Source organism: Salvia miltiorrhiza, unplaced genomic scaffold (assembly GCF_028751815.1).
Source record: "Salvia miltiorrhiza cultivar Shanhuang (shh) unplaced genomic scaffold, IMPLAD_Smil_shh fragScaff_scaffold_39, whole genome shotgun sequence".
Taxonomy (NCBI): Eukaryota; Viridiplantae; Streptophyta; class Magnoliopsida; order Lamiales; family Lamiaceae; genus Salvia; species Salvia miltiorrhiza.
Genome location: NW_026651458.1, coordinates 607,769 through 635,703, shown reverse-complemented (window position 1 = coordinate 635,703; position 27,935 = coordinate 607,769). Strand labels below are relative to the sequence as shown.

At 44.5% G+C, this 27,935-nt stretch overlaps 1 protein-coding gene and 1 long non-coding RNA gene across 2 annotated transcripts; both read right to left on the bottom strand.

Moving 5' to 3' along the window:
* Positions 1-4,516: 4,516 nt before the first annotated feature.
* On the bottom strand, positions 4,517-9,766 carry LOC131002940 (uncharacterized). Its single transcript, XM_057929431.1, has 4 exons — positions 9,551-9,766; positions 7,702-8,511; positions 5,335-7,414; positions 4,517-5,292 (listed from the first exon to the last, which is right to left on the bottom strand). Exons 1-4 carry the CDS (start codon positions 9,764-9,766, stop codon positions 4,517-4,519), a joined length of 3,882 nt encoding a protein of 1,293 aa, XP_057785414.1.
* A 14,607-nt stretch (positions 9,767-24,373) lies between these two features.
* On the bottom strand, positions 24,374-27,609 carry LOC131002908 (uncharacterized). The gene is made up of 3 exons (XR_009094458.1): positions 27,018-27,609; positions 25,207-25,285; positions 24,374-24,626 (listed from the first exon to the last, which is right to left on the bottom strand). It is a non-coding gene; the product is annotated as an uncharacterized LOC131002908 (long non-coding RNA).
* Positions 27,610-27,935: the final 326 nt, after the last annotated feature.

Genomic DNA, 27,935 nt, shown 5'->3' with positions numbered 1-27,935 from the left:
CTATTAGTTTTCCTATTTTGTGCGATAATCATTAAGGCAGTAGATACTTCATATTGGTAACATATGGAATACGGGTCGTGTGCTGCGCTGATGAGGACCTTATCCCTCATCAGCTACTCCCCCCCTTATTCTACGAAAAGAAGTAGATTTTCACGTGAATTTTCGTAGATGAGAAGTGTTTGCTTTGAGGTATGGAAGAATAGCCGATATCAAGGAAGGCAATGAGTGAGCCTGCGCAGGAGGGCCTCGTATCGCCGCCTGCGCTGACTGCCATGGTACAGAACTTGTCCCATCGCATTTAATGTGATCTGATGTTTTTGAGTACTTTGTGACGTCCTTCCACGCTTCTACTTTTGTGAGGGCGAGATCTCGACCCTCCGTTTTCACCTACCATTCTGGGATGAAATCCCAACCTTCCATTTTTCTTTCACATATCCCAACCCTAATGATTATTCTCCCTCCTTTCCCTCGATTCAAATTCCCCTCTTATAAATACCCCCCATCACCTTCGTCTTCTTTCTTCTTCTTCTCCTTCTCCGAACTTCCTTTCAGATTTTTCCGGTTTCTCCGATCTCTCGTCGTCCCCAGTTTCCTTGTTAGGCTTCCCCTCCGACCATCACTTCTCCTACCAGGTTAGGTTCTCCCTTCTTCCATTATCCCCTGCGGCCTGCTCGCTTCCTCTCGGTTGTGTTGTTGCGTGTCTGTTTTCTTTTTGTTTTGTGTGTGTTTTTTCGTGCGGTCGCCATGGCCACCGTGGGTGCCAGACAACAACAAATAAATGAGGCGGATGATATGACGTGCCAAGGTTGTCATTTTCCTCGTTCCACCATCTCCACCGCCCAAATGGCGGAAGTACGGGGGTTATTACGCATTAAGCCGGATGATCGCGAACTGAAAATCCGGATGCAGTGGGAATCCGGCGATATGCCTGATGCGGACGGGCAATGGTGCCCGGACACCATCCCTATCTGGCATGTGCAGGTGAAGGCGGGTCTGCGCTTACCCCCTTCCCCTTTTCTTGTGGGGATATGTGAGCGATTCGGGATCCCCTTTTTTCAGATCTCTCATTCTTCTCTCCGTAGGGCCTTTATTCTACATATCCTCTGCGCTGCTAATAACTACCCCCATAGTGTAGAGTTGTTTCACCAGATCCACATCCTAAAAAAGACCGATTGTCACTACAACTTTACTGCCAAGCCCAAGATGAACTTGACATTCCTAGGTAATCTTCATTCTAGGGATAAGAAATTTCGTGACAAGTATTTCTTTGTACAAGTGCGGAATGGGACTTGGGCGGACTGCGCAGGGACTAACGAGGTGGAGTGGCATCGGACGAAGCACTCCTCTCCCCCAAATAGAAAACCCCTAGGTAAACTAGAAATTGCCTTCATCGATCTCCTGGGCCAAGCCTTTGCTAACAAAGATTTTGATGTCCTTAAACTAGTCGCTTCTCCCTCTGTCTTGGCTGGGGCTGGCCTCTTCTCCCGTTATCCCCAAACCTCCATCGGTATATTCCAAATGTTTGTATCGTCTTTTGTGCTGAAAATTTTTTATTTCCTAATCATTCTCCTTCCTGCGCAGGTATGTGGAGATCTGCTGAGCACGGTGCCATTGCTTCATTCAGTTTCCTTCCCGATCCTGCTGTTGAGGGAGACACTACCCCGCAGACTGGGTCGGCGCAGCATGTGTCCCCTGAGTCTTTCAATCCTGGGCGGCCCCATCCGGGTTCGTCTGCTGCTGACATTCAACCTCTTCAACTCCACGACGAAGGTGATGCGAGTTCCGCTGAGGGTACTCGTAAGCGTCGCAAGACTCGACGGGTAGTCTCATCCAAGAAGAGAAAGGTCCCTGCTTCTGGTGCCGAGAGTAAGGATTCTTTCGAAGCCTTACTCGATGATGTGCCTCCTCAAGCTGCGCCGGCAAGGGAGGGGTCTGACTCCGTTGTGGAGATTCCAGGCCCTCGTGCTTTGAGAGATTTGACCGGACAAGACTGCCGGTCCCAGATGGAATCGCAGATCGCCTCTGTCGACCTGCGCAGGTACGATGTCATGAACATGGGGGACCTGGCCTTTGACATGTGCCTGGGCGTAGAGCAGGTAAGCTATGCGTGTTCTTGCTTTTATGACATTACTATTGTGCGGATATTTTATTCATGCCCTGGATTGTGATTGCGTCTGCGCAGTTGCGGGTGAAGTGCTTGTCGGCCTCCCGACATATGACCCGGGCAGCTGCTGATCTTCACGAGAAAGAGGGGGAACTCATGGCCTCTCTGGCTGATAATACTGAGTTACGGGAACAGCTGCGCCAAGCTCAGGCTGAGCTGTCCAAGATGAAGGTGGAGAAGGAGTCCCTCGAGACTGAGCTCGCTCGTGTGTCCCAGAGCAAAGAGGAAGAACTCAAGGCTCTCAAGCATGAGATGTCGGAGGAGTGCCGGGCAAAGTTGAATCAAATGAAGACAACGATTGCTGATCAAGAAAACCGAGCCTTCATGCGGGGGATACAAGAGTTTCGCCAACAATACTTCCTGACTGCGCGTGGTCAATTGTTCCTGCGCTACATGTTAGAGGATTCTCTTCAAGCTTTTCGTCGTTCCCCTGACATGCTCCTCTTGATGGGGCCTGCCATGCAGTTCTTGGTTAAGGAAGGCAGTCGGCTCACTCTTGACCAGGTGGAAGCGACGCCTGAACAGCGCAGCAAGTTTGATTTTAAGGCAGTGCTGGATCAAGTGGATGACACCAGTCTAAATGGGCTGTTGGGCGTCGATCCTTCCGCCCCTTCGACTCCTGGTTGGTGGCTTCCTATTTTGGATAAAGCCCTCCAGCTCTTTGCTAAGGATGAGACGAAGGACGCCCTACCTGCGGCGCCGGTGATTCGATCTCCCTATCTGAACGAGCTGCGCAGCCATATGCGTTCTCCTCGAGGCAACTATCCCGGGGGGAACTTGGTCTACCCTCCTCCAACTTCCTCCTCGGTCGTGCCCGACTCTCAGGGCCAAAAGGGGTCTACCTCCCGAGCGGCGCAGGTTGGGACGGAAGTTGTGGTAACAGAGGCTGCGCAGGAGGAGGTCGTGTTTCAGCTGCCGGTGGTAACGGATCCGGTGATCGAGGAGATCGCGCAGCCTGCCTTTGTTGAAGATCCCCCTGTCGAGGAGTTCATCATGGATCCTCCTTCTTCTCCCCAACGCCTTGACTGAACAACTCCCTTCTATGTTTGTGTTTGTAAAAGATTGTTCTTTTTGTGGACATTATCCCATTTGTAAAGTTTCTTTTGAACCCATTTTATATAATCGTATGGTTTGGTCTTCTTGAATGCTCTGGATGGTGTTATTTTATTTTGTATAATCGTATTTCGTGTTTGTCTTCATGACCTCCTACTTTTCTGTGAATATGATCGTCATTTTGTTAAGTCTTCATGTGTTCATGAAGAATTTTGTTTTAAGTTTTTAGTTCTCTATTTTTCTATCATTTATGCAACCATTGTGTATCCTTCTTTTAAGCATTCGTTGTCTCATTTTCTGCGCAGTCGTATTTGCACGTCCACTATCCCCTTGGTCTGCGCAGTCATATCTGCACGCCCACTATCCCCTTGGTCTGCGCAGTCATATCTGCGCGTCCACCATCCCTTTGTTCTGCGCAGTTATATCTGCGCGCCCACTATCCCCTTGGTCTGCGCAGTCATATCTGCGCGTCCACCATCCCTTTGTTCTGCGCAGTCGTCTTCTTGATATCCTGGCATTTCTTTTTGAGTGATAGTGCTATTTTCTTTCTTTAGGTCCTTGGTGATAGTTTCCCTTGAATAGTTTCCCTCAAGATGGTACACCCCTAGGATGGAACACAGATGGTACACCCCCGTAGATGGAACACAGATGGTACACCTCCGCAGAGCGGCCCTCAAGATGGTACACCCTTAGGATGGAACACAGATGGTACACCCCCGCAGAGCGGCCCTCAAGATGGTACACCCTTAGGATGGAACACAGATGGTACACCCCCGCAGAGCGGCCCTCAAGATGGTACACCCTTAAGATGGAACACAGATGGTACACCCCCGCAGAGCGGCCCTCAAGATGGTACACCCTTAGGATGGAACACAGATGGTACACCCCCGCAGAGCGGCCCTCAAGATGGTACACCCTTAGGATGGAACACAGATGGTACACCCCCGCAGAGCGGCCCTCAAGATGGTACACCCTTAGGATGGAACACAGATGGTACACCCCCGCAGAGCGGCCCTCAAGATGGTACGCCCTTAGGATGGAACACAGATGGTACACCCCCGCAGAGCGGCCCTCAAGATGGTACGCCCTTAGGATGGAACACAGATGGTACACCCCCGCAGAGCGGCCCTCAAGATGGTACGAATTCAGTGCTGGTGTGAGTTTAGGTGTTATGCAAGTAAGAGAAGGTTTCCCTAAACCATGAAATCCATTTTATTAAGATGTCCATGGCCCAAACCTCATTAAAACCCAGTGGGAAAAAGAGTGTTTGGTCTACATGATGGAAACTGAAAAGAATACTCACACGTAGAATTTCTTAAGGTTACTTATGTTCCATGGCCTGGTCAGGGGTCGCCCTCCTTGATCTGCTAGATGATAAGCTCCTCCCCCTAGGACCTCCGTGATAACAAAAGGACCTTCCCAGTTGGCTTCAAATTTCCCTACGGGCTTCAATGCGTCTGCCCGTTTGAGTACTAAGTCTTCTTTCCCAAGTCTGCGCGGCTTCACCTTCTTGTCGTAACCAGCTTTGATGATACTTTTGTATTTTGCCGCCCTCACTTGTGCTTCCTCTCTCTGTAACTCAATCAAATCCAAGTCGAGTCGGCGCAGTTCCTCATTCTGTGCAGTGTCATAGGTAGTAATCCGATGAGATTCTAGCCTTACCTCAGCAGGCACCACAGCGTTCGACCCGTATACCAAAGTGAAAGGAGCCTCTCCGGTTGCGGTTTTCGGGCTGGTTCTAAGTGCCCATAACACTGTATCTAGCTCCTCAACCCATCGTCCCCTGCTTCGTTCGAGTCTCTTCTTGATCCCTTCACATATGGTGCGATTTGCCAATTCTACCTGTCCGTTGGCTTGAGGGTGGGCTACTGACACAAATTTCTGTGTGATGTCCATCCGAGAACAAAAATCTTCGATCTTCTTGCTCGTGAACTGGGTTCCGTTGTCCGAAACCAAAATTCTTGGCACCCCATATCGACAACAGATGTTCTTCCATATGAATTTTTCCACTGTGTTATCATCGATTTTGGTGACAGCTTCCGCCTCGATCCACTTAGAGAAGTAGTCTACGGCAACTATGAGGAAGCACTTGCCTCACGGAGCAGTTGGTAATTTACCCACAATGTCGATTCCCCATTTGTCGAAAGGATGCGCAGCATGCATGATCCCCATTTCTTCCCCTGGTATATTGATTTTGGGGGCGTGTTTTTGACAAGCCTCGCATTTTTGCACGAAGGCCTTCGATTCTTTGCTAATTCCGGGCCAGTAGAATCCTGCTCTGATTATCTTTTTTGTCAAATCCCTATGTCCACCATGGTTACCGCAGCACCCTTGATGGATCTCCTTTAAGGCAAATTGTGCTTCTTCGGGGGCCAGGCATTTCAAAAACGGGTGTGTGAAGGACCTCTTATAGAGCTGATCGCCAATGATGCAGTAATTCTCGTATTTGGCATATCTCGAAGTATCCTCTTTCATCCGTTTACCATTTTTCAGATAGTATATGATGGGCGTTCTCCAGTCATCCTTAGTTTCGATGTTGCACACTTGCGCAGCCATTTCTCTCTTAGGTTCGAATACCAAGGTAATGTCCCCCCTCCAGGTTTGTTCGACTGCGCTGGCCATTCTAGCCAGGAGGTCCGCTCGCTGATTTTCCTCTCTCGGCACTTGCTGTATTTCGAGTTTCTCAAACTTCATCCCTATCTCTTGGACCTTGTTAAAGTACTGCTTCATTCTTTCTTCTTTTATCTCGTAGCCTCCATTCAACTGTTGTGCCACCAATTGAGAGTCGGTTTTGATCACCACATTGTCGGCTCTGAGCTCCCGGAATATGTGGGCTGTTCTCAACACTGCCTCATATTCAGCTTCGTTATTAGATAGCTTATCCTCGAACTTGATAGCAAATTGATAGATTTCCCCTTCAGGCGAGGTGATGTAGATTCCCACCCCACACCCTTCTTTGGTGACCGATCCATCGACCTGCGCTACCCATGGTCCCCTCATAGGCCACCGTGTTGCCTCTTGAATAAAGTCCGCTAGTGCCTGTGCTCTGATGGCAGTGCGCGGCTCGAACTCGACCTCATACTCCCCCAGTTCTATAGCCCATTTCACCATCTTTCCCGCCAGATCGGGTCGTCCCAGGATTTGTCTGAATGGTATTATTGTCCTCACAATGACCTTGTGTGATAAGAAGTATGGCCTTAACTTTCTGGCCGTGATCATGATCGTGTATGCGGTCTTCTCGACTTCGGTGTAGCACAGCTCCGCACCTTGGATGACCTTGCTTACAAAGTATATGGGTTTTTGTTGCCGATCCTCCTCCCGGACCAGCACTGAGCTCAGAGATTCAACTCCCACGGAGATGTATAAGTATAATGGTTCCCCTGGAGAGGGTTTTGTCAATACTGGTAGTTTGGTCAGGTAAGCTTTTAGGTCTTCGAAGGCTTTTTGGCACTCACCACTCCATTCAAACCGACTTCCTTTCCGTAGAACCTTGAAGAACGGGAGACTTCGCTCAGCTGAGCGTGAAATGAACCGGCTCAACGCGGTAATTCGCCCATTGAGTGTTTGGATTTCTTTGACATTCCTGGGTGAGGTCATGTTCAGAATAGCTTTAACCTTGTCATTATTGACTTCGATCCCTTCCGGTGTTACCCTGTAACCCAAGAACTTTCCTGACTGCACCCCGAAGGTGCACTTAGCGGGATTGAGCATGAGTTTGTTCTTGCGGACTACTGAGAAGGTTTCCTCCAGATCGGCCACGTGGGAGCTGGCCTTAATGCTGCGCACCAACATGTCATCGACATATACCGAGATATTTCTCCTCAGCTGTGTTCTAAAAATTTTGTCCATCATACGCTGGTATGTGGCCCCTGCATTCTTAAGGCCGAAGGGCATGCTTTCCCACCCGAAGACTCCTGTGCACACTGCGAAGGCGGTTTTGGTTACATCATCCGGATGCATCTTTACCTGATGATATCCTTGGTATGCGTCCATCATGGACAAGAGTTCACACCCTGAAGTAGCATCCACCAGTTGATCTATTCGAGGGAGCGGGTAACAGTCCTTAGGGCAAGCTGCGTTGAGGTCTCTGTAGTCCACACGGCCATGTTGAACCTGGCCACGTACTCCCTTAGTGATTCCTGTGGTTCTTGTTTGACATCCATCAAAGATATAGCGGTCTTTCCCATTCTCTTGGAACTAGCAAACTATCGCATAAACATGAGGTATAAGTCCCCATAAGAGTAAATGGAGCTGCTTTTCAAGTTGTGGAACCATCTCTGGGCCATTCCTGATAAGGTGGTGGCAAAAATTCGGCATTTTATGCCTTCTCCATACTGGTGTAATGATGCCAGGCCCTCGAACCGTGCCATATGTGCTTCTGGATCAGTCGTTCCGTCATAATCGAGAGAGATTGGGCGATAGTTTATTGGTAAAGGTTCCAGTAAAATTTCATCTGAGAATGGACTATTGCTTAGTCTCGGCACCTGTCGGTGAGGTGCATTCCTCCTTCTTCCCCCAGATGTGCCCATGGCCCTGCGCTTGTGTGGAATTTCCCTTCGAAGCTCTTCCTCCTGTTCCTCCGATGAATATGCTTCCTCGTCGGAGACTTCGTTTCTTACGGTCTCTTGGGGATGCTCTCTCAGTTCCGTTTCTAGGCTCTTCAGCTGACTTTTAAGGAATGATACTCTCTCTTTGAGTCTGGTGTTCTCCCTTTGGGTGCCCCGACTGCGCTGTGGAGTAGTGCCACTTGTAGAGTCGCCTACATCCTCGATTTGGACACTGTTAGTGACAAACTTCCTCTTGTTCTTCCCTTGTCCTTCCCCGGTATTTCCCATTTCCTTTCGCGTGACCGGGTGTGATATGTTAGGTAATTCGCGGTCCTTGTCCTGGGCTGGTGCTGTGGTGGTTTTCCTGTGTGTTACGGGCTCGGCTTCTCCCAATCCTGTCGGGATAATGGGAGAGGGCTGCATCCCTGCCAGTTGCCGGATTGTGGCATAGTTGAGCATTGCTAGCATTTGTTCAGTGACCGTGACATTGAGGAGCCGTTGTGTGGAAGTAGGCACTGTACCCCCTGGTGCTGAAGTTCCGATCAGAGACTGTGTTGTTGCCGGAGTAGTCCCAGTAGGCCCCGAGGCGGGGTTGTTGAAAGTGGTGAAACCTGGTGGTGTGAGTTCAGACAAGTTAATCCCTTGGGTCGAAGGGATCCCAGTCTTCCCGGTTACTGACTCTCCCGCGACTGTGTCAAAATCCTTAGCCAGATTCTTACAAGGATCATCAATTCCCATGGTGAGTACCTGAAATAAATAGACGTCTGCATAAGCATATATGAATAATTGTTACTGCGCAGCCGTACTGCGCAGCCCAGTCTCCTTTATCCTTGGGATCATTGACCGCAAGGGTGGGGCCCGTAAAACCCTAGAGAAACCCTGGAAAGATTCTCGAAACGAAAGATTCATAGAAGCCCGCGAACTTCGGCCCATAAAGCCATTCAGGATCAAACGTACGGATTTCTTGAAGAGAAAAGTTGCGTAGAAAACCCTTCCTCATAGATATTCATGAGGAACATCAAGTTTTTCTGGGAAATAAACCCAGAAAAGATATCTCCACATTTCATCACCAGAAAGGAAAAAAAACCATTATGACAATAAGGAGCTCAGCTATATGGTAATCATTACCAAAGAAAACAAACGTTAGTGACATTGATATCAGGGAAGTGAAAGTTTTAAGCAATCCTTAATCATACATCAACAAAGAAAAATCCTCAGGATTACGCACAACAACATGTAAGAACAGAGCATGCATGTAAGATTTTAGAACTTTCAAATCAACCAAAACTTCTCGCACCAACTCGACTGTTCCCGTGTGCATACGAATGGTAAGTGAACCTCTACGAGCGAAAAAACTCATCTAAAGAACGAACACCCCATCCCAAAGCTACGATTTACAACAAAAACATTAGGATCTAAGAATCACACGAATTCAGTAGGCATCAAGAAAATTTTTTATGCCTTCTTCCAAGATTTTTCATGCTTAACACGCAAAGAACTCAGATCAGAACACACGTTTGAAGATTTTCCCCACAGCATACTCGTACACCATAGATCTCTACTTATATCAAGCAAGAACATGAAGAACAGAACCCCCAAACATACCCAAAAACTCACGCCTTAACTAGCATTTTTCCCACAGACGGCGCCAGTTGGTGAAGCACTGAATCACCAACACCTAAACTAGAAGATTGATAGCAGATAGATCGGAACCTGAAATAAATAGACGGACGGATGTTCCTTTTACTCTTCAACGGAATAGTCCTTTACAGATACCCAAGCATACATGTAAAACTTGAGAGAAAAGATCGGTCCCTTCTACTATTACAGACATGCTATTTATAAGAGATGGAGAGGGGAGGGTAAGATTGTCTTTTCCTTCATGGCACGTGCTCGGTACGTCCTTGGCGTCGTTGTCACTAGTGGTTGTCCTTGCTCCAACGGCCTTGCAGCTTTTGTATCCTTCAGAAAGTAGTTGGGAGCTCTTCGCTCGTGTCGTCATCTCTAGGTGTTGAAGCCTGCGCTGCTTTCTCCAAGGAGTGTTAGTGCTGCGCCGCCCTCTCTTAGGGTGGTGATGACTGCGCTGCTCCTTCAGGGGGTGGAATGACTGCGCTGCTCTCTCAAAGGGGCGCTGGGATCTCCATTCTTTGTCCTGCACTGTTAGTTTTCCTATTTTGTGCGATAATCATTAAGGCAGTAGATACTTCATATTGGTAACATATGGAATACGGGTCGTGTGCTGCGCTGATGAGGACCTTATCCCTCATCAATATCCTTATCGGTGAAATGTGAAAATGCTGGACGAATTGCCAGTTCTGAAAATGCCAGCTCTGAAACATCTGGCCAGCTCTGAAACTGACAGCTCTGAGTCTCTGCTCCTCTAGTTTAACTATGAGCATGGAAAACCATGTGAAAAGACTTTGGATTACATCCAAATGGTTTTTATTTCATGAATTATGGCTCAACTATCGAAAACTTAAGCACACAAAGTGTGAAAAACTGGTGATACTGATTATAAAGACGATCACATTAGGGAATTCACTTCTAGCGGAGAATTAGGTCTGATCAAATTACTTGCATTACTGTTTTGTTGCTTCTTAAACTTTGAGTTACTAGCATGATCGAGAGATATGTGTTAATTGGAAAATTTGAATTGACTTTTGTTCGCTATTTTATTTACACGCCGCAAGTGTACGAGTGCAATTGTGTACAGTAGCAAGCAAGGTCGTATTCCACAGAGACTAATTATTATCAATTCATATCCTAAATTATTCTACTCTATCTGGACAAACGAAATTAAGAGTTTTTATTGTAAAGAACAAAATAAATAAACAGCAGGAAAGAAAACAAATCAAGCTGCGAAACAGAGAAACAGATAAGAGAAGATTTCCCAAGGCAAAGGTTTCAACAGATTCTCCTAACTAACATGTTCAATTCAATTAATAAGATGATTCCTAAGGCAATCTCTAAGCTAGTTCATACCCACTCCCGTGGCATACACACCGTTGATTACATGTAAGGCTACCGTCCCCGGATCGCACTTCTAACATGTAACTCCTAAAAGCTCATAGGATTAACGCCCTCACAAATATCAATTCCCTTTAGAATTAAATATATGTGTTCTATGTTCTTAGTTCAGGTAATAATTATCATCTCCCGATATCAAATTAAAACCTATGATTATGCTAAATTTGTGGCCAATCAATAAAGCAAAAAATTATAACAAGAACATAAAAAGGAATAACAGTCTCAATTAATTGAATCAAACAGTTAGAAATTCAAATCATGTCTTGTCCCTAAACCCTGGGAAAAAGGGACTCTAGCCACACATAGATATACGAACTAGAATATAATTCTCAATAAAACAAATAAACATCCAACTAGAAAAACTGTAGTAAAATCGAGAATCTTCAGTCTTGCTCTTGCTCTGTTCTCCGTCTCTCTCAGCTCTCAGGAAAAGTAAAATATGATATAAAGTGATCAAAAGTTTCAGAGAATAAGTTCTTGGGGAGTATTTATATGCCCTAGGTCAAGTAAGACTCAAAAATACCCCAAAATCGCGTATAAAGCTAAAAATCTGAAAATTGGGCGAAAACTCGGCGTCTCGCGCGGCCGCATGGCCAGCCCGCGTGAGCTCGCACGGCCCCCTTCTGGCCCGCGCGGTCCTCCAGCAAGTTCTGCTCTGTCGCGCGGCCGTGGCATGCGGCCGCATGCCCGGACCGCGCGACCTCCAGCGCGTGCGCTCCGACCCGCGAACTTCTCGACGCTCGTTCTTGCTCACTCGATGCCGATTTGAGCCCCGTTCGCGCCTATGGACTCGTCTCTTCACGTACTTTACTACACTTCATCCGAAACTTCACAAATTGAGTCCAAAAACCTATAAAAACAGCACGAGCACGGATGAGTAGTCTATTCCACAAAACTAAGCAATTCAAAACAAAGACACTCAAGAACTTAAAAAGAGACGCCTAAAACACTAAAGAATAACGCGATAAAGGAGTGAAAATGCATGTACATCAAACCCCCCAAATTTAAACCATTTTCCGTCCTCGGACAAAACAAAAATGGACGAAGAATGAATCAACAAGAGCGTAGAGAAAAGTGGATAACATTGTGGCTTCAGATTTGTCAACAAAAATACCAACATGCATTTGTATATCCTATCATCAAGATATCACACTCATGACAAACTTCAAATTATGGTCTCAATGACTTGCAATCCTCGCCAAAAAGATATAGAATATAAGAACTCTCAACTCTCAAGTGTAACGATCAAAGATATGGACGTGTTTACACTCAGTTCAAGCAAAACAAGTACTCAGCCATAGGCTTGTCAATCGTCTCACCTCTCCACCACTTAATGTGTGCTCTTATAACCAAGATCAAAAAGGTCTTTATTGAGGGTTGTAATGTAGGCTCTTTGGTAGGGTATGATATATTTGGCTAAGTGACTAAAAGATACAGCTTAATGTAGCATAATCACTAACCTTATAACATTCTTACTCAACTCTATCCTCCACCTTCCATAAAACCAGATTTTTCAATACAAGAACCATCACAACTCAACAATTTTTTTCTCATAACATTATGTCTCTCTAATGCATCCTATGTACCCATTTCTTTTTTTTTCAATTTTTTTCTTTTTTTTTTCAACAACTTGTAGGGTACTAGGATTTTCAATTTAAAACCACAAAACATAACTCATGATCATTCATCTCCACTGCCCAATTATCTCCTATCAAATAATCTCCAAGCTCCCACCCATAGCTAAATAAAAGAATATGGAAAAATAAGGCTCAAAGGGGGTGAACTAGGATCATATAAAGATATAGGACAAAGATGGGATAAATAGGCTAGCAAAGATGGCCTTCTATCATCTCACAGTTATTAAGCACACTATGTGACCTCAAGGGAGTAACCAAGACAAGTGCCAGTGAGAAACATGCATGCTCGAACAATCACTCAAGAATAAAAAATAAGACTGTAAAATAATGATAGTCAAGGCTCAAATCTCACAGCTTATTTCATTGATTGCAACATCAAAAGAGACCATGCTTATCATTCATCAATTATGCTCAATCACAACAATATCAACACAAATGCATGCAAATTCACAATTTTAAAGCAGAAATCATCATGAACCAGTTATCCAACCAATCTCTACACTACTAACATCATCATCAAGGTAACAACACAAGAAAAACCACCAAAGCAAGACTAAACAACTCAACGACGAAACAAAAACAACCAAAAAGAAAAGTGCACCCACAAAGACACATCCCCCCAAACTTATGCACCACCAAGGAGAATAAGTTTGAAAAGGATTTGTGGGGCACAAAACAAACAAACAAACGAAAAGAAACGAACTAACCAAAATTGGGTTGCCTCCCAATAAGCGCTATTTTTAACGTCGTTAGCTCGACAGAACAACAACCTCTTCAAGGTGGCTGGTGCAAGCAGTGTTGTGACCAGCTGCTCTCTGCTCCATGCTTTTTATCCAAAACTCCTCATTTAAACTTCCGATCACCTGGGTCCTGCCAAGAAAAAGGATCCGTATCAAATGTATTAAATACATCAACACTTACCTTGCCCGGATCTTTAGCTTTCTTGGGCACTTCATCTTTGTGGATGTGGCATGGTTCATAGACATGGAATGTTTGGCTTGAAGGAATATTAAACTGAATTAATACTCGATTTGCCCGAAGACCGTTTCTTGGATTATTATTAATTTATCATACAACGATTAATCCCTAACATGCCCCTGTGAATTTAAGTGCTGCACGTTGGAGTTCAGAAATACCTGAAGAATTCAGAAGAATTCGTCAAATTCGCAGCTGAACAGACCAGTCAGCTTCAAGCCTTCGTTTGAAGCCTCAAACGTCCTCAAATCGTATTTTGCCCAGAAATACGACTTCTTCGTCTTCAAGAGAGCTTTCCGTGGCCGCCTGCTTCACCTGAATCGGACTTCTGTTGAGGAAGTTATGGCTGTTCTCCCGAAACTGCCAGAACTTGGTTTCCTGTGAAAATCTGACTCCAGCTCAGATCTTCTGAACTGTATCCCGCTCAATTCTCAACGTTGGATGGACAACGAGCTATGAGAATTCCCAAGCAGTAGCAGCCGCCACCCTTAGTGTCGCCCCCTCTCTTTTACTGCTCTCTCAAACCCTAATTTTTGTTGTACAGCTTGATACTGAGAGCAGATAGCAGTATTTATATTTAAAATAAAATACAATCTAGGGCTGCACAAGGAGGTGGTGGACGAAAATTACTGCTTCCTGGGCTCAGGAGTCTTTGGGCCAGTCCAGGGATCAGATACAAGGAATAAAGATGGGCCTCAAATAAATTAATTTTCTATGGTCAGCCCAGACCATAATTAATTTATAAATATTAGTTCATTCCACTAGAGAACTAATATTGACTTACCCCTTTATTGCCGGTGATGAGTCGGGGCTTGTATTTAGACTTATTAAATCTTCGTATTTAAAATATCCGACATCCATTAATTAATTAGAGCTCTGACAGCTTAAATTAATTAATCTCTTTATAATCCTTAAGCAGTACCACTCAAACTTTATTATTGCGCCTGAACTTAATCAACCTGCAGGGTTTAACGCAATAAACCTTATTGAGCTCCTTAAGGGGATGTCATTATCCTATACCGGATACGGTGACGAGAGCTAGAGCCAAGACGTTCAAGGCTAACTTAATGGCTTTGGTGGAAGAAATCTGGACGCAAGAGCTGAGAAAGCCAATTGGAGAAGGGTCGCCAGAGCAGAGTTCAAGAGTGGTAAATCTTGTTACCTACAGAGCAGAGCATACTGACAGAGCAGACTTAGAATGGAGAGCAGAGCAGAGCAGAGCAGACCTGCAGTGCAGAGCAAACCCGCAGAGCAGAGCTGAAGTTCAGAGCTGAAGTTCAGAGCTGACTTTTTCAGAGCTAACTTTCAGAGCTGGAGTTTTCAGAGCTGACTTTTCAGAGTTGACGTTTCAGAGTTGGAGTTTTCAGAGCTGGTGTTCCAGAGCTGGCTTATTCCAGATCTGACAAGTGCAGAGCTGGCTTTCTCGCTAGTTTATTTAAACGTGTTGATCAAGTTTAGTTTTTCCTTGTTTTAAGTTTCCTTTGTTTTCACGCTATTTCCTTTGTTAGATTAGGGTTTAGTATGCCTATATATATGGCTGGCTATTGTTGGACGAAAGTTAGCTAATTTTTTATATATGATATTGCGAGTTATTCTCTCTTAAGTTTCTCGTATTCTTCTTGATTATTCCAAACAAGAATTCAACTATCGACGTAACGGCGAGTTCATCATCCCTCGTCGCGTGTCATTCAGTGTCCCCGAGTTGCTGCATCAATCATACGCTGGGGTTTAGGGATCCGTTCTCTAGATAACTTCGTAGATTAGGTCAGGGGTTTTGGGATAATTCCATAATTTATCTTATTTCAGTTCTCGTTGTTCAGCCTTCCGCGTGTGTTCTCTGTTCAGTCTGGCGAAGATTTTGTTATTTCCGGCGAAGATCACATCAGTTGGTATCATTATCCAGGTTTCGTAAGGGTTGCACTTTTAGGGGTTTGTGTTCTCCATAATTTTACGTTCCTTAAACCATATTTACACCATTCACGTCTATATCATATTCCATCACTCCATACTACATAGTTCCATCTCTTTTACCATCGTGAGTTTCTCGGAAATACATATTATATAAGTTCAAAAAAAAAGCCGAAAGCATCAAGTATTGAAAGTTTCGAAAACCTTTTGTTTCTTAACCTTTCCTTTGTTCCTTGTTTAGTTGGGTAGTATAACAAGTTGAGGCGTTTTTCTGCGCAACACTAATTTTGGGTTCCAGTCTGCGTCTAGTGAGTCTTTCGTTTGTTTGTCGAGTCCTATACCTTCTGTGTGTTTGCTGTGGTTCCTTGTGGGGTGTCTCATCGAGTACTCTCGTCGAGTGCGCTTGCTGTTCTCGTTGTGCAGTTGGTAAGTTGAATTCAAGTGGTAGATCGAGGGAGTTTGATTTTCTTGAGAAGAGAAATCGAGTGGAAAAAGGCAAGAGTGGTGAGATCATTAGAGGGAAAAAGCCGTACTTTGTGTGATACACGAGTGTTGAGCGATTCCTCTTTGTGTCACTACAAAAAAACCGTAGATTACCGGCGGCGTTTGCCGTCGGTAATGGCGAGGTAGCCGCCAGAAATTGAACTATCGGCGGCATTACCGGCGGCATCTCGCCGCCGGTAATTTTCTCGTCGGTAACACAATTACCGGCGGCAAAACACGCCGTCGGTAATTAACGGCGGTAAATCCCGCCGTTATATTTCCTCGGTGAACGGCAGAGATCTGCCGGCACATTACCGGCGGCAATATGTCGCCGGTAATTACCGGCAGCCATTTTGCCGTCGGTAATGTTCACCGGCCGGCAGCGGTGAATCCTGCCGGAGATCATAAAATTACCGGCGGTAAATGCCGCCGCTAATTGTCGGCGGCATTATGCCGCCGGTAATTTTTTTTATTATTTTAAAATTAATTAATTAATTAATTTTATTATTTTATTTATTTATTTATTTATTCATTTATTCATTTATTTCATAAGTTAGACGAACTTCTCAGTCAGTCACCCATCTTAGTTGTGCTCTAAGTCAAGCACGCTTAACTTTGAAGTTCCTTTCGAATGGTCACCAGTACAGAACACTCGTATTATTGATATATATAGTACATATTAATTCATTTAAAGTCTAATTCAATATACAAAATGATATATTCATAACCTTATAATATATCGAGATGATATCGATGAGATGCTGTTAATTACGGATCGAACTCGTTTTTGTCTTTATTTTTATGTCGCAAAAGTATTTATTTATTAATTTATTATTATTATTATAATTTTTTTTAATCAATCTAGTTTATACACCATAAGTATTTTATTTTGATAATTGTATTTTGAATTTATTTCCATACGTCCTTATTTTTATTAAAAACAAGGGAGATAATTTGTTATAAGATAAGTAATTTGAATTTATTCCCATTCGTCGTTATTTTGAATTTATTACTTTGTTACGAATTAATTGTAATGTTGTTTGAAAACATGAAATTAATAGTTGCTCAACATAACATAAATGTAAAAAGAAAGTGCAAGTGTAATTTTGTTCCTAAACATAGTTCAAACAAATAGTTCCAAAACATGAATTAAATAGTCCAAAACATGAAATTAATAGTTCCAAAACATAAAGTGCTGCTCAAGGTAGCTGACCCGACCGCCTCATGAACTCCTCGAATTGAGCCATACGCTGCTCGAGGGCCTCACGTTCTGCTCGAGAAGCCTCTCGTTTGGCCTCACGTGCTGCTTGTTCGGCCTGAAGACGCTCTTCCAGCGTGGAGATCCGTGTCTCATACAGCTGCTGAGACATCATAGAAGTGCTTGTGCTTTGAAAAGACCCCCTGCTAACCTGGCTCCTACCGGCGCTTCCAGTTCCGTAGAGCCGGGACCTGTCGGGCCGTACGAGCTCCAAGTAGATCTCAGGCAGCCGGTCCTCTCGCCCAGTCTCAACAGCAATGTGACGAATCTCCTCCTAATTCAGGCATAACAATTGAAAATTGTATTAAAATAAATACATTTCACTATGAATTACTAATATTTGATTAAACTTAAACGCTTACATCTAGTCTCTCATCCCTCGGTGACAGAAAAGTTCCATCCTCACGCATGTGGAGACGGAGGAAGGTGCTATAGTTCTGTGCAGCCGGGGGGAGTCCAGTCTCCAAGCTCTGTCCATGCATGCATATAAGATAAATAAGTTATTATTTGCGATATTATATATATATATATATATATATATTACTTATGAATTTATTTGATAATTACTAACCAGACTCTGCTGCGGGATACGAGTGGACTGAGACCCTCCTACGTGCCTGCTGATCCCTGTACCGGGTCCATCGGGCTCAGACATCCGGTTCGCACATGCTCGCTGGGAAACAGCCTGAACAGCCTCCTGCATCCAGTATGCCTGGAGTCCTGTCCAGAATTCGGCAGACATCCAGAGGGGTTTATCCATCTCCCGACCTTCATCGGTATTAGCCCTGAGCTTCCTCTTGTAGTCGCTCTCAAACTTCAAAAAATTATTAATTAGATTGTAAAAACAAATTTAAAATTAATTTAACTAATTAAAATTAATCATACTTCACATATTATAAATTAATTAAAATTAATCAAATTAACATTAATTAGATTCTAACAAAATAATATTAAAAAACAAATTTTAAATTAATTAATCATACTTCAAATATTATAAATTAATTAAAATTAATCTAATTAATATTAATTTTAATCTAACAAAATAATTAATAAATAAATCAAATAACGAGAACGAAAGCGTACGATAGTGGTCGGCGGCGGAGCGGTGGCGATGGCGGTGTCGGCAGCGGCGCGGCGTCGTTCAACTGAAATGTTAAAGAAATAAAACGAGATTTGAAAGTGAGAGATAATTAAAGAGAAAGAGAGAGAAATAATACCTGCAGGGTGGCTGGCCGGCGGCGGTGGACGGCGGTGGTGGCTCGGCGACGGCGGTGGTGGCTCGGCGGCGGCGGCTGGGGGCGGGGCGAGGCGGCAACTGGGGCTAGAGGCGCGACAGGGAGGGGGGGTTTGAGGGGAAGTCGATTTGTGCGTGAAAGGGGATCTGCAAATTTTTAATAGCAGAATTACCGGCGGCAAAATGGCGCCGCTAATTACCGGCGGCAATGCCGTAATCTGTATATTATATAAATTTAAAGGTAAATTAAATTATTTTATTAATAGCGGCGGCGAGCCGCCTCTAATTACCGGCGGCGACAATGCCGCCGGTAATACCGCCGCTAATTAGAGACGGCAACAATGCCGCCGGTAAACGAAAAAAATGACCCGCCTTATATTGGCGTCGTTAGGCCGCCGGTAATTACCGGCGGGAAGTTCGCCCCCGGTAATTTCGCCGGTATTCAGGCGTTTTTTTGTAGTGTGTGTTATACACGATTGTTGTGAGGGGGTGAGGTTTTCCTTTCTTATTGCTAACCTTTTTCTTGTTTCAGTGTCACAATGTCTAAGAAAGATGGACAAGAGTCACCGGCGGAGGAGCACCCTACCATAGATCCGAATACAAAGTTCATCATGGAAGCTTTGCGGTCGGAGTTTGGCAGGCTTATGCGATTTGAATTTGAGGGCATGCATGAGCGGATGGACCAATTTGAGCAAGCTCACTCCAATTCAAATCGCGGTGACTTTGGTGGTCGTAGAGGACGAGGAGGTGGTCGTGGTAATGGGGGCTGGCGCATGCCTATTCGACATGTTCACCCTCGTGAAGAGCAGGCCGAGGAGTTCGAGTATGAGGAGGATGGAGAGGGGCGTTGGCGTCGTGTTAATGGTCAGAACTATCAAGATGATAACATCAACAACATCAAGATGACCATTCCGTCTTTCCAAGGGCGGAACGATCCAGAACTTTATCTTGAGTGGGAGAAAAAGATAGAGTTGATATTTGAATGCCACAATTATTCCGAGCTCAAGAAGGTGAAGTTGGCGGCGATTGAGTTCATAGATTATGCACTGGTGTGGTGGGATCAACTGGTGACGAGTAGAAAGAGATCTGGCGAACAACCTATTCAGTCTTGGGCGGAGATGAAAGTGGTAATGAGGAAGCGTTTCTTACCTAGTCACTTCTACCGAGGGCAATTCCATAAGTTACAGAATCTGAAGCAAGGCAATCAGAGTGTGGACGAATACTACAAAGAAATGGAGATGGTCATGATTAGAGCTAACGGGGTGGAGGACAGAGAAGCAACCATAGCTAGATTCTTGGCTGGACTCAATTGGGATATTCGTGACAAAGTGGAGTTACAACATTACGTTGAGCTAGAGGAGATGGTCCACATGGCGATGAAAATTGAGACTCAACTCAAGAGGAGGGGCAGCTATGGCGGCAGTCAACGGAGCACCTTCAGCGCTGGCAATCAGCAGTGGAGTTCGTTTAGCTCTGGGGGAAATCAGCGCAGCAATGGCAGCGCTGGCAGCAACCAGCGCAACACTTTCAGCTCTGGCAGCGCGCAGCGACAGAGCCAGAGTACGCCCAGCGCTGGCGGCAGCCAGAGTCAGCGACAGAGCTCTTTCAACTCTGGCGGTCAGAGCACGTTCAGCTCTGCCATCAACCCCAGACAGAGCCAGAACAGCGGAGGCCAGAACAGCGGAGGCCCGAAGGCTACCATTCCAAGCTTTGCCGTCGTGTCTGAGGGAAGGCACCGTGATAAGAAATGTTTCCGGTGTTAAGGATTCGGCCACATCATGAGTGAGTGTCCGAATCGGCGAATCATGATTCTCCAAGACAATGGTGAAGTCATTATCGATGGGGAAGAAACAGATCCAGACATGCCTGAATTAGAAGAACCTGACGAGGAAGAGCTGGTAGACATGGATGCACTCACGGGACACTTCTTAGTAGCCCAGCGAGCTTTGAGCGTGCAACCGCAACCGGATGAGCTAGAGCAACGGGAGAACCTCTTTCACACGAGGTGTCTTATCCGTGACAAGCTCTGCAGCGTGATCATAGATGGAGGGAGTTGCACGAATGTGGCGAGTAAACACATGGTGGAAAAATTTTGGACTGACCGCGGTGAAGCATCCAAAACCATATCGCTTACAATGGCTGAGTGACGCTGGCAACGTCAGGGTTACAAGGCATGTCCGCGTGCCTATTCGCCTTGGCAGGTATGAGGACGAAGTTTTGTGTGATGTTATTCCAATGCAGGCGTGCCATATTTTGTTGGGTCGTCCATGGCAGTTTGATAGGCGAGTGACCCATGATGGCTTCTCAAACAAGTATTCATTCGAGTTTCAGCATAAGAAGATGTCCCTTGTTCCTCTCAGCCCTAAACTACTGTACGAGGATCAAGTGATATTACTCAAGAAGGCGGCAACGGTCAAACACAAAGAGCAGCCGGTGGAGGCAAAGGCGATGGGAGTGACACACAAATCATTCCTTGCTAGACCGTGTGATATCAAGTTGTGCATAAAGGAGAAAAGACCGATGGTGCTGCTGCGGTTCCGAGAGAACCTTGTTATTACTAATGATCTCCTGTCTCTACCCCCTTCTATTCAATCGGTTTTGCAGGAATTCGATAATGTCTTTCCCGATGACACACCGCATGGTTTACCACCACTTCGAGGGATCAAACATCAAATTGACTTCATGCCCGGAGCTACGCTACCGAACTGACCAACTTACCGTACCAACTCGGAGGAGACAAAGGAGATGGAAAGGCAAATCGGCGAGCTCTTAGCTAAGGGGCACGTGAGGGAGAGCTTGAGCCCTTGTGCGGTACCTGTACTTTTTGTACCCAAGAAGGACTCAACCATGAGGATGTGCTACGATTGCCGAGCCATTAATAACATCACGGTAAAGTATCGCCATCCTATCCCTCGTTTGGATGATATGCTTGATGAGTTGCATGGTGCTTGTATGTTCTCTAAAATTGATTTGCGTAGTGGGTATCATCAAATAAGGATTAAGGAAGGTGATGAATGGAAGACTGCGTTTAAAATAAAACTTGGTTTGTACGAGTGGTTAGTTATGCCCTTTGTCTTGACTAATGCTCCTAGTACGTTTATGCGTCTTATGAATCATGTTTTACGTACTTTTATTGGCAGATTTGTCGTAGTCTATTTTGATGATATTCTTATTTATAGCAAGCATCATGATGAACATGTCGAGCACTTGAGGTCTGTTATGGACGTACTTCTCAAAAAGAAGCTGTTTGCTAATCTTAAGAAGTGCACGTTCTGTACGGATAGGGTTGTGTTTCTTGGTTTAGTTGTTAGCGTGCAGGGTGTCCAGGTTGATGAAGAGAAGATCCGCGCTATTCAGGAGTGGCCGACACCCAAGAGCCTTGGTGAGGTACGAAGCTTTCACGGACTTGCAAGCTTCTACAGACAGTTCGTACCTCACTTTAGCAGCGTGGCAGCGCCGCTCACTGAGGTGATCAAGAAGAACGTGGAGTTCAAGTGGGGCGAAGCACAAGAGGAGGCCTTTGCGCTGCTGAAGTACAAGCTAACTCACGCCCCGGTACTATCTCTTCCTAACTTCTCAAAAACTTTTGAAATTGAATGTGATGCTTCTGGTGTTGGGATTGGTGCAGTGTTGATGCAAGAGCGATGACCCATCGCCTATTTCAGCGAGAAGTTAAGCGGAGCAATGTTGAATTATCCCACGTACGATAAGGAGTTGTATGCCTTAGTGCGAGCATTACAGACGTTGCAGCACTATTTGTGGCCCAACAAGTTCGTTATTCACACCGATCATGAGTCGTTGAAGCACTTGAAGGGGCAGCACAAGCTGAACAAGCGACATGCACGGTGGATGGAGTTCATTGAGACGTTTCCATACGTCATCAAGTACAAGCAAAGTAAGGAGAATATGGTAGCCGATGCCCTTTCTCGCAGGTATGCTTTGATCTCTACTCTCAATGCTAAGTTGCTTAGGTTTAAGTGCATCAAGAGCGTCTATGAGCATGATGAGGATTTTGGTGAGATTTATAGAGCTTGTGTGCGATCTGCTAGTGGCGAATACTTTCGACATGATGACTATCTTTTTAGGAAGAATAAGTTATGTGTTCCTAAGTGTTCTCTACGTAATTTGTTGTTGCTTGAGTCTCATGGTGGGGGGTTAATGGGGCACTTTGGTATTGCTAAGACCATGGTGGGGGGTTAATGGGGCACTTTTGGCCTCACATGAAACGCAATGTGGAACGCATATGTGGTCGATGCATTACTTGTAAGCAAGCAAAGTCTAGAGTCAATTCCCATGGTTTGTACACGCCTCTGCCTATGCTCATACACCTTGGATAGATCTCTCCATGGACTTCGTATTAGGTCTGCCTAGGACTAAGCATGGTCGAGATTCTATTTTTGTGGTTGTAGATCGTTTCTCTAAGATGGCACACTTCATCCCATGTCATAAAACTGATGATGCCTCGCATGTAGCTAACTTGTTCTTTAGAGAAGTTGTTAGGTTGCATGGCATGCCTAGGACCATTGTTTCTGATAGGGATGCAAAGTTCTTGAGCTATTTTTGGAAGACCTTGTGGTGTAAGTTAGGCACAAAACTGTTGTTTTCTACTACTTGTCATCCACAAACTGATGGTCAAACCGAGGTAGTAAATAGGATTTTGTCTACATTGCTTAGAGCCATCATCAAAAAGAACATTAAGTCTTGGGAAGAGTGTCTCCCTCATGTCGAGTTTGCTTACAACCTTTCTGTTCACTCTGCCACTAAGTATTCTCCTTTTGAAATTGTGTATGGTTTTAACCCTTTGACACCTCTGGACTTGGCTCCTTTACCCGAGAGCGAGCAAGCTAATATGGATGGTCAGCGCAGAGCTGAGTTCGTGAGGCAGGTACATGAGAGGGCCAGAGCTAACATTGAGCGCTGCACACAGCAGTATGCAGAGCAGGCTAACCAGGGTCGTCGCAAGGTGGTGTTCGAGCCCGATGATTGGGGTTTGGCTTCACATGCGTAAGGAACGATTTCCAGAGCAGCGGCGTTCCAAGTTGCTTCCTCGGGGAGATGGACCATTTCAAGTGTTGGCACGGATTAATGATAATGCCTACAAACTCGACTTATCAGGTGAGTATAATGTGAGTGCTACCTTTAATGTGACTGATTTAAGTCCTTTTGTTGTAGGGACTCCTTTGGGAGTTGTACATTGTACTTGATATGATATCTAAGCAATGACCACATTTTAACCTTGAAAATTAAATTCTCGAAATTGACATACTCACTCGGACCATGCCGCTTTCAATTTAATTTTCTTGGTTATCTTATTTAATTCCATTCTCCAAAGTACTTGTGAAAATTACACAAGTAAGCCACGTGGGGTGGACGTTTACTGCATAACTCCCACTACTTTAATGGTTTAAATATTTTTTATAGAAACCTCTTCTGACAAACTTATGAGAAACAAATATGAAGTAAGCCACATGGGGTGGACGTTTACTCACATTGCTAATCACTTTGTCTAGAGACCGCATGTGGAGGTCTAGAAATAATTTTAATTGTTTAAAATTATTAAAAACTGCTTAGTCTTTTTAATTTCAAAAGGTTTGTTCATGCTCAAGCACATAATCCTAAACATGCTCTTCTAGAACGCAACATGTAAAACATGCTCGCATAATTCTAAAACATGCTTAAGAAAATGATAAACCTACTATCATGCTTATCTAAGCGCAGTTAATAAAGCATATTAACAAGCAGAGACGAACAAAAGCACGTAAAGAGCATAAGGGATCAACACCACGACATGCAAAGAACAGAAATAAAGAATTAAAATTCTTCGTGACCCATTCGTGGAATCCCAACATCTAATCTATTAAAATAAAAACAGAAAAGAAAGTCCAAAAACAAAACTTTTGGCCCGAAAAACTTCATCTAGCCCGTCTTTGGAAAAACTAGGGTTTGGGCCCCCTAGGGTTTGGAAAACTCGGCCACCTAGAGTTTGGAAACTGTCACAGCCCACTATCCCAATGACGGGTTAACCGGGGTTATGACTTGGGGTGAACAATAAGAAATGGAAATGGACAATTACTTAACATTAAAATATATGGAAATGTCACTCATAGATAAAATGGTAGGATCATATATGATTATTTGGATACACATAATTGAGAACTGATTAAGGTGGTTACCCAATAACACGTATCACAACTTCATATCATAGAGCTATCCTAATCAAAGTGTTTTGCAGCGGAAAACGTGTGAGATATACATATGAAGATGTATACTCAAGGTTACATTTCTTGAAATGTCAAAGGAACACCCGCTCAACATCATTCCATTCCATCAACTGCTCAACCTGCACATTTAGAAATACATGCAGGGCTGAGTATAAAAATACTCAGTGGGCATAGCCGAAAATACAACATGCATACATATATAAATTGAACTGCCATAACAGTAACACACAGGGGTTTTCTTGAAAGACCTGCGCTTACTAAAACATTTCTTTCATTTTCATAAAGTCGATCGGCCGATCATTTTCCTTCATATGATCCATATCTGTTCCTTTCTGTCACGCGCCGGGAAGGAGGCCTCCTTACCACGGACGCCAAGACCGGTCGCAAGCGACTCGCGGTCTCCATGAGTGTACACGTTAACCCTAGCTAGCGACCTTTGTCTAGCATAGGATCCCAATTGGATTTCCTTTAAAGTTGGCGAACCAACACAGATAGGATACATATAAAAACATAAACATTTTTGGCAGTCAATCATTTCATTTCATAAACATTTCATTTTCATTTCATAAGAGTCATTTATCATTTGGGCATAATAATAAACTGAAATTAACAGTTAAAATCATCTCATGCATATATTCGTATAAGAGGCCTACGACACGCAGGGGATCTCTATATACGTATAGTAAAAGTAATGCCCACCTGGATAGGCAAAGCCTGAAGATCATAATCACATAACCTGTCTTGGGAAAGCAGTGCTAATCCCCTTGGTCCACAAAGCCTACAAGAAATTCTATTCTTAATAGGTCTCCTTGAATCTAATCTTAAGTCATGGTGTAGTGCTTAACATTCTATGATTCACTTAGCCGGGTTTTTAATGAATAAATAATTAAAAACATTTCTCTTGAGTTAAGAACACCAACAATATTCTTACTCATCTTTCTTTAATAATTGGAATTATAAATAAAACCAATTGAATCATAAATACTTTTTATTTCATGATGCAAATGAAATGTCATGTCATGCTTAGCATATGATAAGTAATTACTTAAAATATGCACTTAATAATAATTTAATATTATTATAAAAATTATCCTTTAAATAAATTAATCAAACTAATAATAGTTCAATTAATTAAAAATAAGAAAGCCCAATTTAATTAATTGAAGGCAATCCAAAGTCTTTAAAAATAATTAATCAAACTAATTAATAGTCTAATTAAATAAAATAGGGAAGCCATTTAAATAGATGAAATAGAGCTCATGCTTAAATAAATAATAGCCCATATAAATTTAAAAGATGAGGCCCAACTCAATAAAATATGAATGGCCCAGACTGAATAAAATAAATCGGGCCCAGCTAAATAAAATTAAAAATCGGCCCAAGTTTTTTTTTAAAAAATCGCAGCCCAAATCTATTTAAAAATCGAAGCCCATCATTCATAACAATCGGCCCAAATACTCGGCCCAAATACTCGGCCCAAATCCCTCAAGCCCAAACCTAACCCAACACACTTTTCTCCCTTATTTCTCCCCTCTCACAAACACACGCACACACTCACACATCTCTCAATCGGCGCCCTCTCTCCCTCGGAAATTCCGCCACCGCGAACGCTCCTCCTCCGGCGAGAAACCGACGACCGGTCCTCTCCCTCTACCTACACAAACACACGCACCCAGCGGCTGCGCCGCCCAGCCCTCTCTCCTTCACGCAGCAGGCGCAACCGCCGCGGAGCGCTGCTGTCTCCGGCGTCCTCGCAGCAGATCCGCCGTCGCCTCCCTCGGTTTCTCTCTCGGCGACAACAGCCGAGCCACCGTCGCCGCTGCGCCTGGTTCATCTTCTCCAGCCGAAGGCTGGAGCCACCACGACCGGTGCCGCTTCCGTCGACTCACCACATCATCTTCCTCTCTCCTTTGCCTCGGTTTCCTCTCTCTCGACTGCTCAAAAGTCTCGACGCAGCGGAAGCTCGCCAGGGAGCAGCAGCGACAAGCCGCTAATCACCCCGCTGCTACTCCATCGTGCCCGGCGACAAACGTCGCTCCGGCCACTTCTCCCTCACCCCCGACTGATCGGCTCTCTCAATAGATCGGAAAACCCATCGCCGTCGCCAATCCCCTCTCTCTTCTCCGTCCGTGGTCGAGCAGCAGCGGCACTACCGCCGTGCCCTTCCTCTCCTACCCTTGGCCGGATGGCCGGCAGCGAGCTCGCCGCCATCCCGACGCCGCTCGACTCGGCCCACCACACATACGATACCAACAACAAAAGGGAAAAACATAGTTCTACTTCTTCTCTTTATTCTATTTTTTTTAAATAAACATGCTTCATATATGTATATACAAAAACAGGTTGTTTGCATATGTATTTTGTAATGAAATTGTCATTTGTTCATTCAAATATTTGCATATGTATATATAAAAGTATACACAATATATACACTGAATGTATGAGTATTTTGCAACTAGAAGAAACTTGACAGTCAAATGGTGTAAGGGAAATAATGGAAAAGAATGGACCTTTGGAATTATAAATTGAGGCGTGCGGCTGTTGTCATATGCTTCCTGTTGTTCTTGGCTAAACTTGAACTCTGAATGAGTATATGTTGAGATAAACTTGAACTCTGAATGAGTATATGTTGAGGTTGGTGACTTGTGAATTATTGGCGTAGGAGAAGAGTGGAAACATGACTACAATATTTGCTTTCCATCATGGTTTAAAGCTGGAAAGAGAGTAAGTACAGGGTGGGAGTAGGTGGTGGATGGGAATTTAGCTAATTTTTAGTGTTGTAAAGTGGAGATAGGTGGTGGATGGGTGGAAGACAAAAGTAACGTGTGAGTGGAAATAGGTGGGAGTAGTGGGAGGAATAAAATAATAAAATAAAAAGTCTTCCCGGTTGTACTATGAAAACTGTAATAATTCTTCAGTGTTTGCTTAAATAAAAGCTCGTGAAAATGCTTTGAATGCTAAATTAAATAAATATGCAATGCATATAAATTTAATAACTAAATTTACAAATGTTTTTGTAAATCATTTTTGTTGGAATTAAAATAAATTCTTTTTCTCAATCCGGCGTGAATCATCTTAAATCTTAAGTTCAAAATAAATTCTAAATTTAACTCAGGGAAACGGGGTATTACAGAAACCCTAGGCGCCGCCGCCTCCCTTGGCAGCCGCCCCCCGGCGTGCAGCAGCAGCCCGGCACTGCAACAGCCCGGCGCGCAGAGCGGCCCGGCGCTGGCAGTACCCGCCTGGGTCGACCTCCTCGGCGTGTCCAGCAGCAGCAGCAGCAGCGGCCCTCGGCGCCTCCAGCATGCTCCAGCGCACAGCACCAGCAGCACTCGTCGGCGCCTCCAGCAGCAGCCGGTCTCGGCGGTCTCGGCGCACAGACAGCAGCTCGGCAGCAGCGGCCGCACGACGCCCACCGGGCGCGCAGC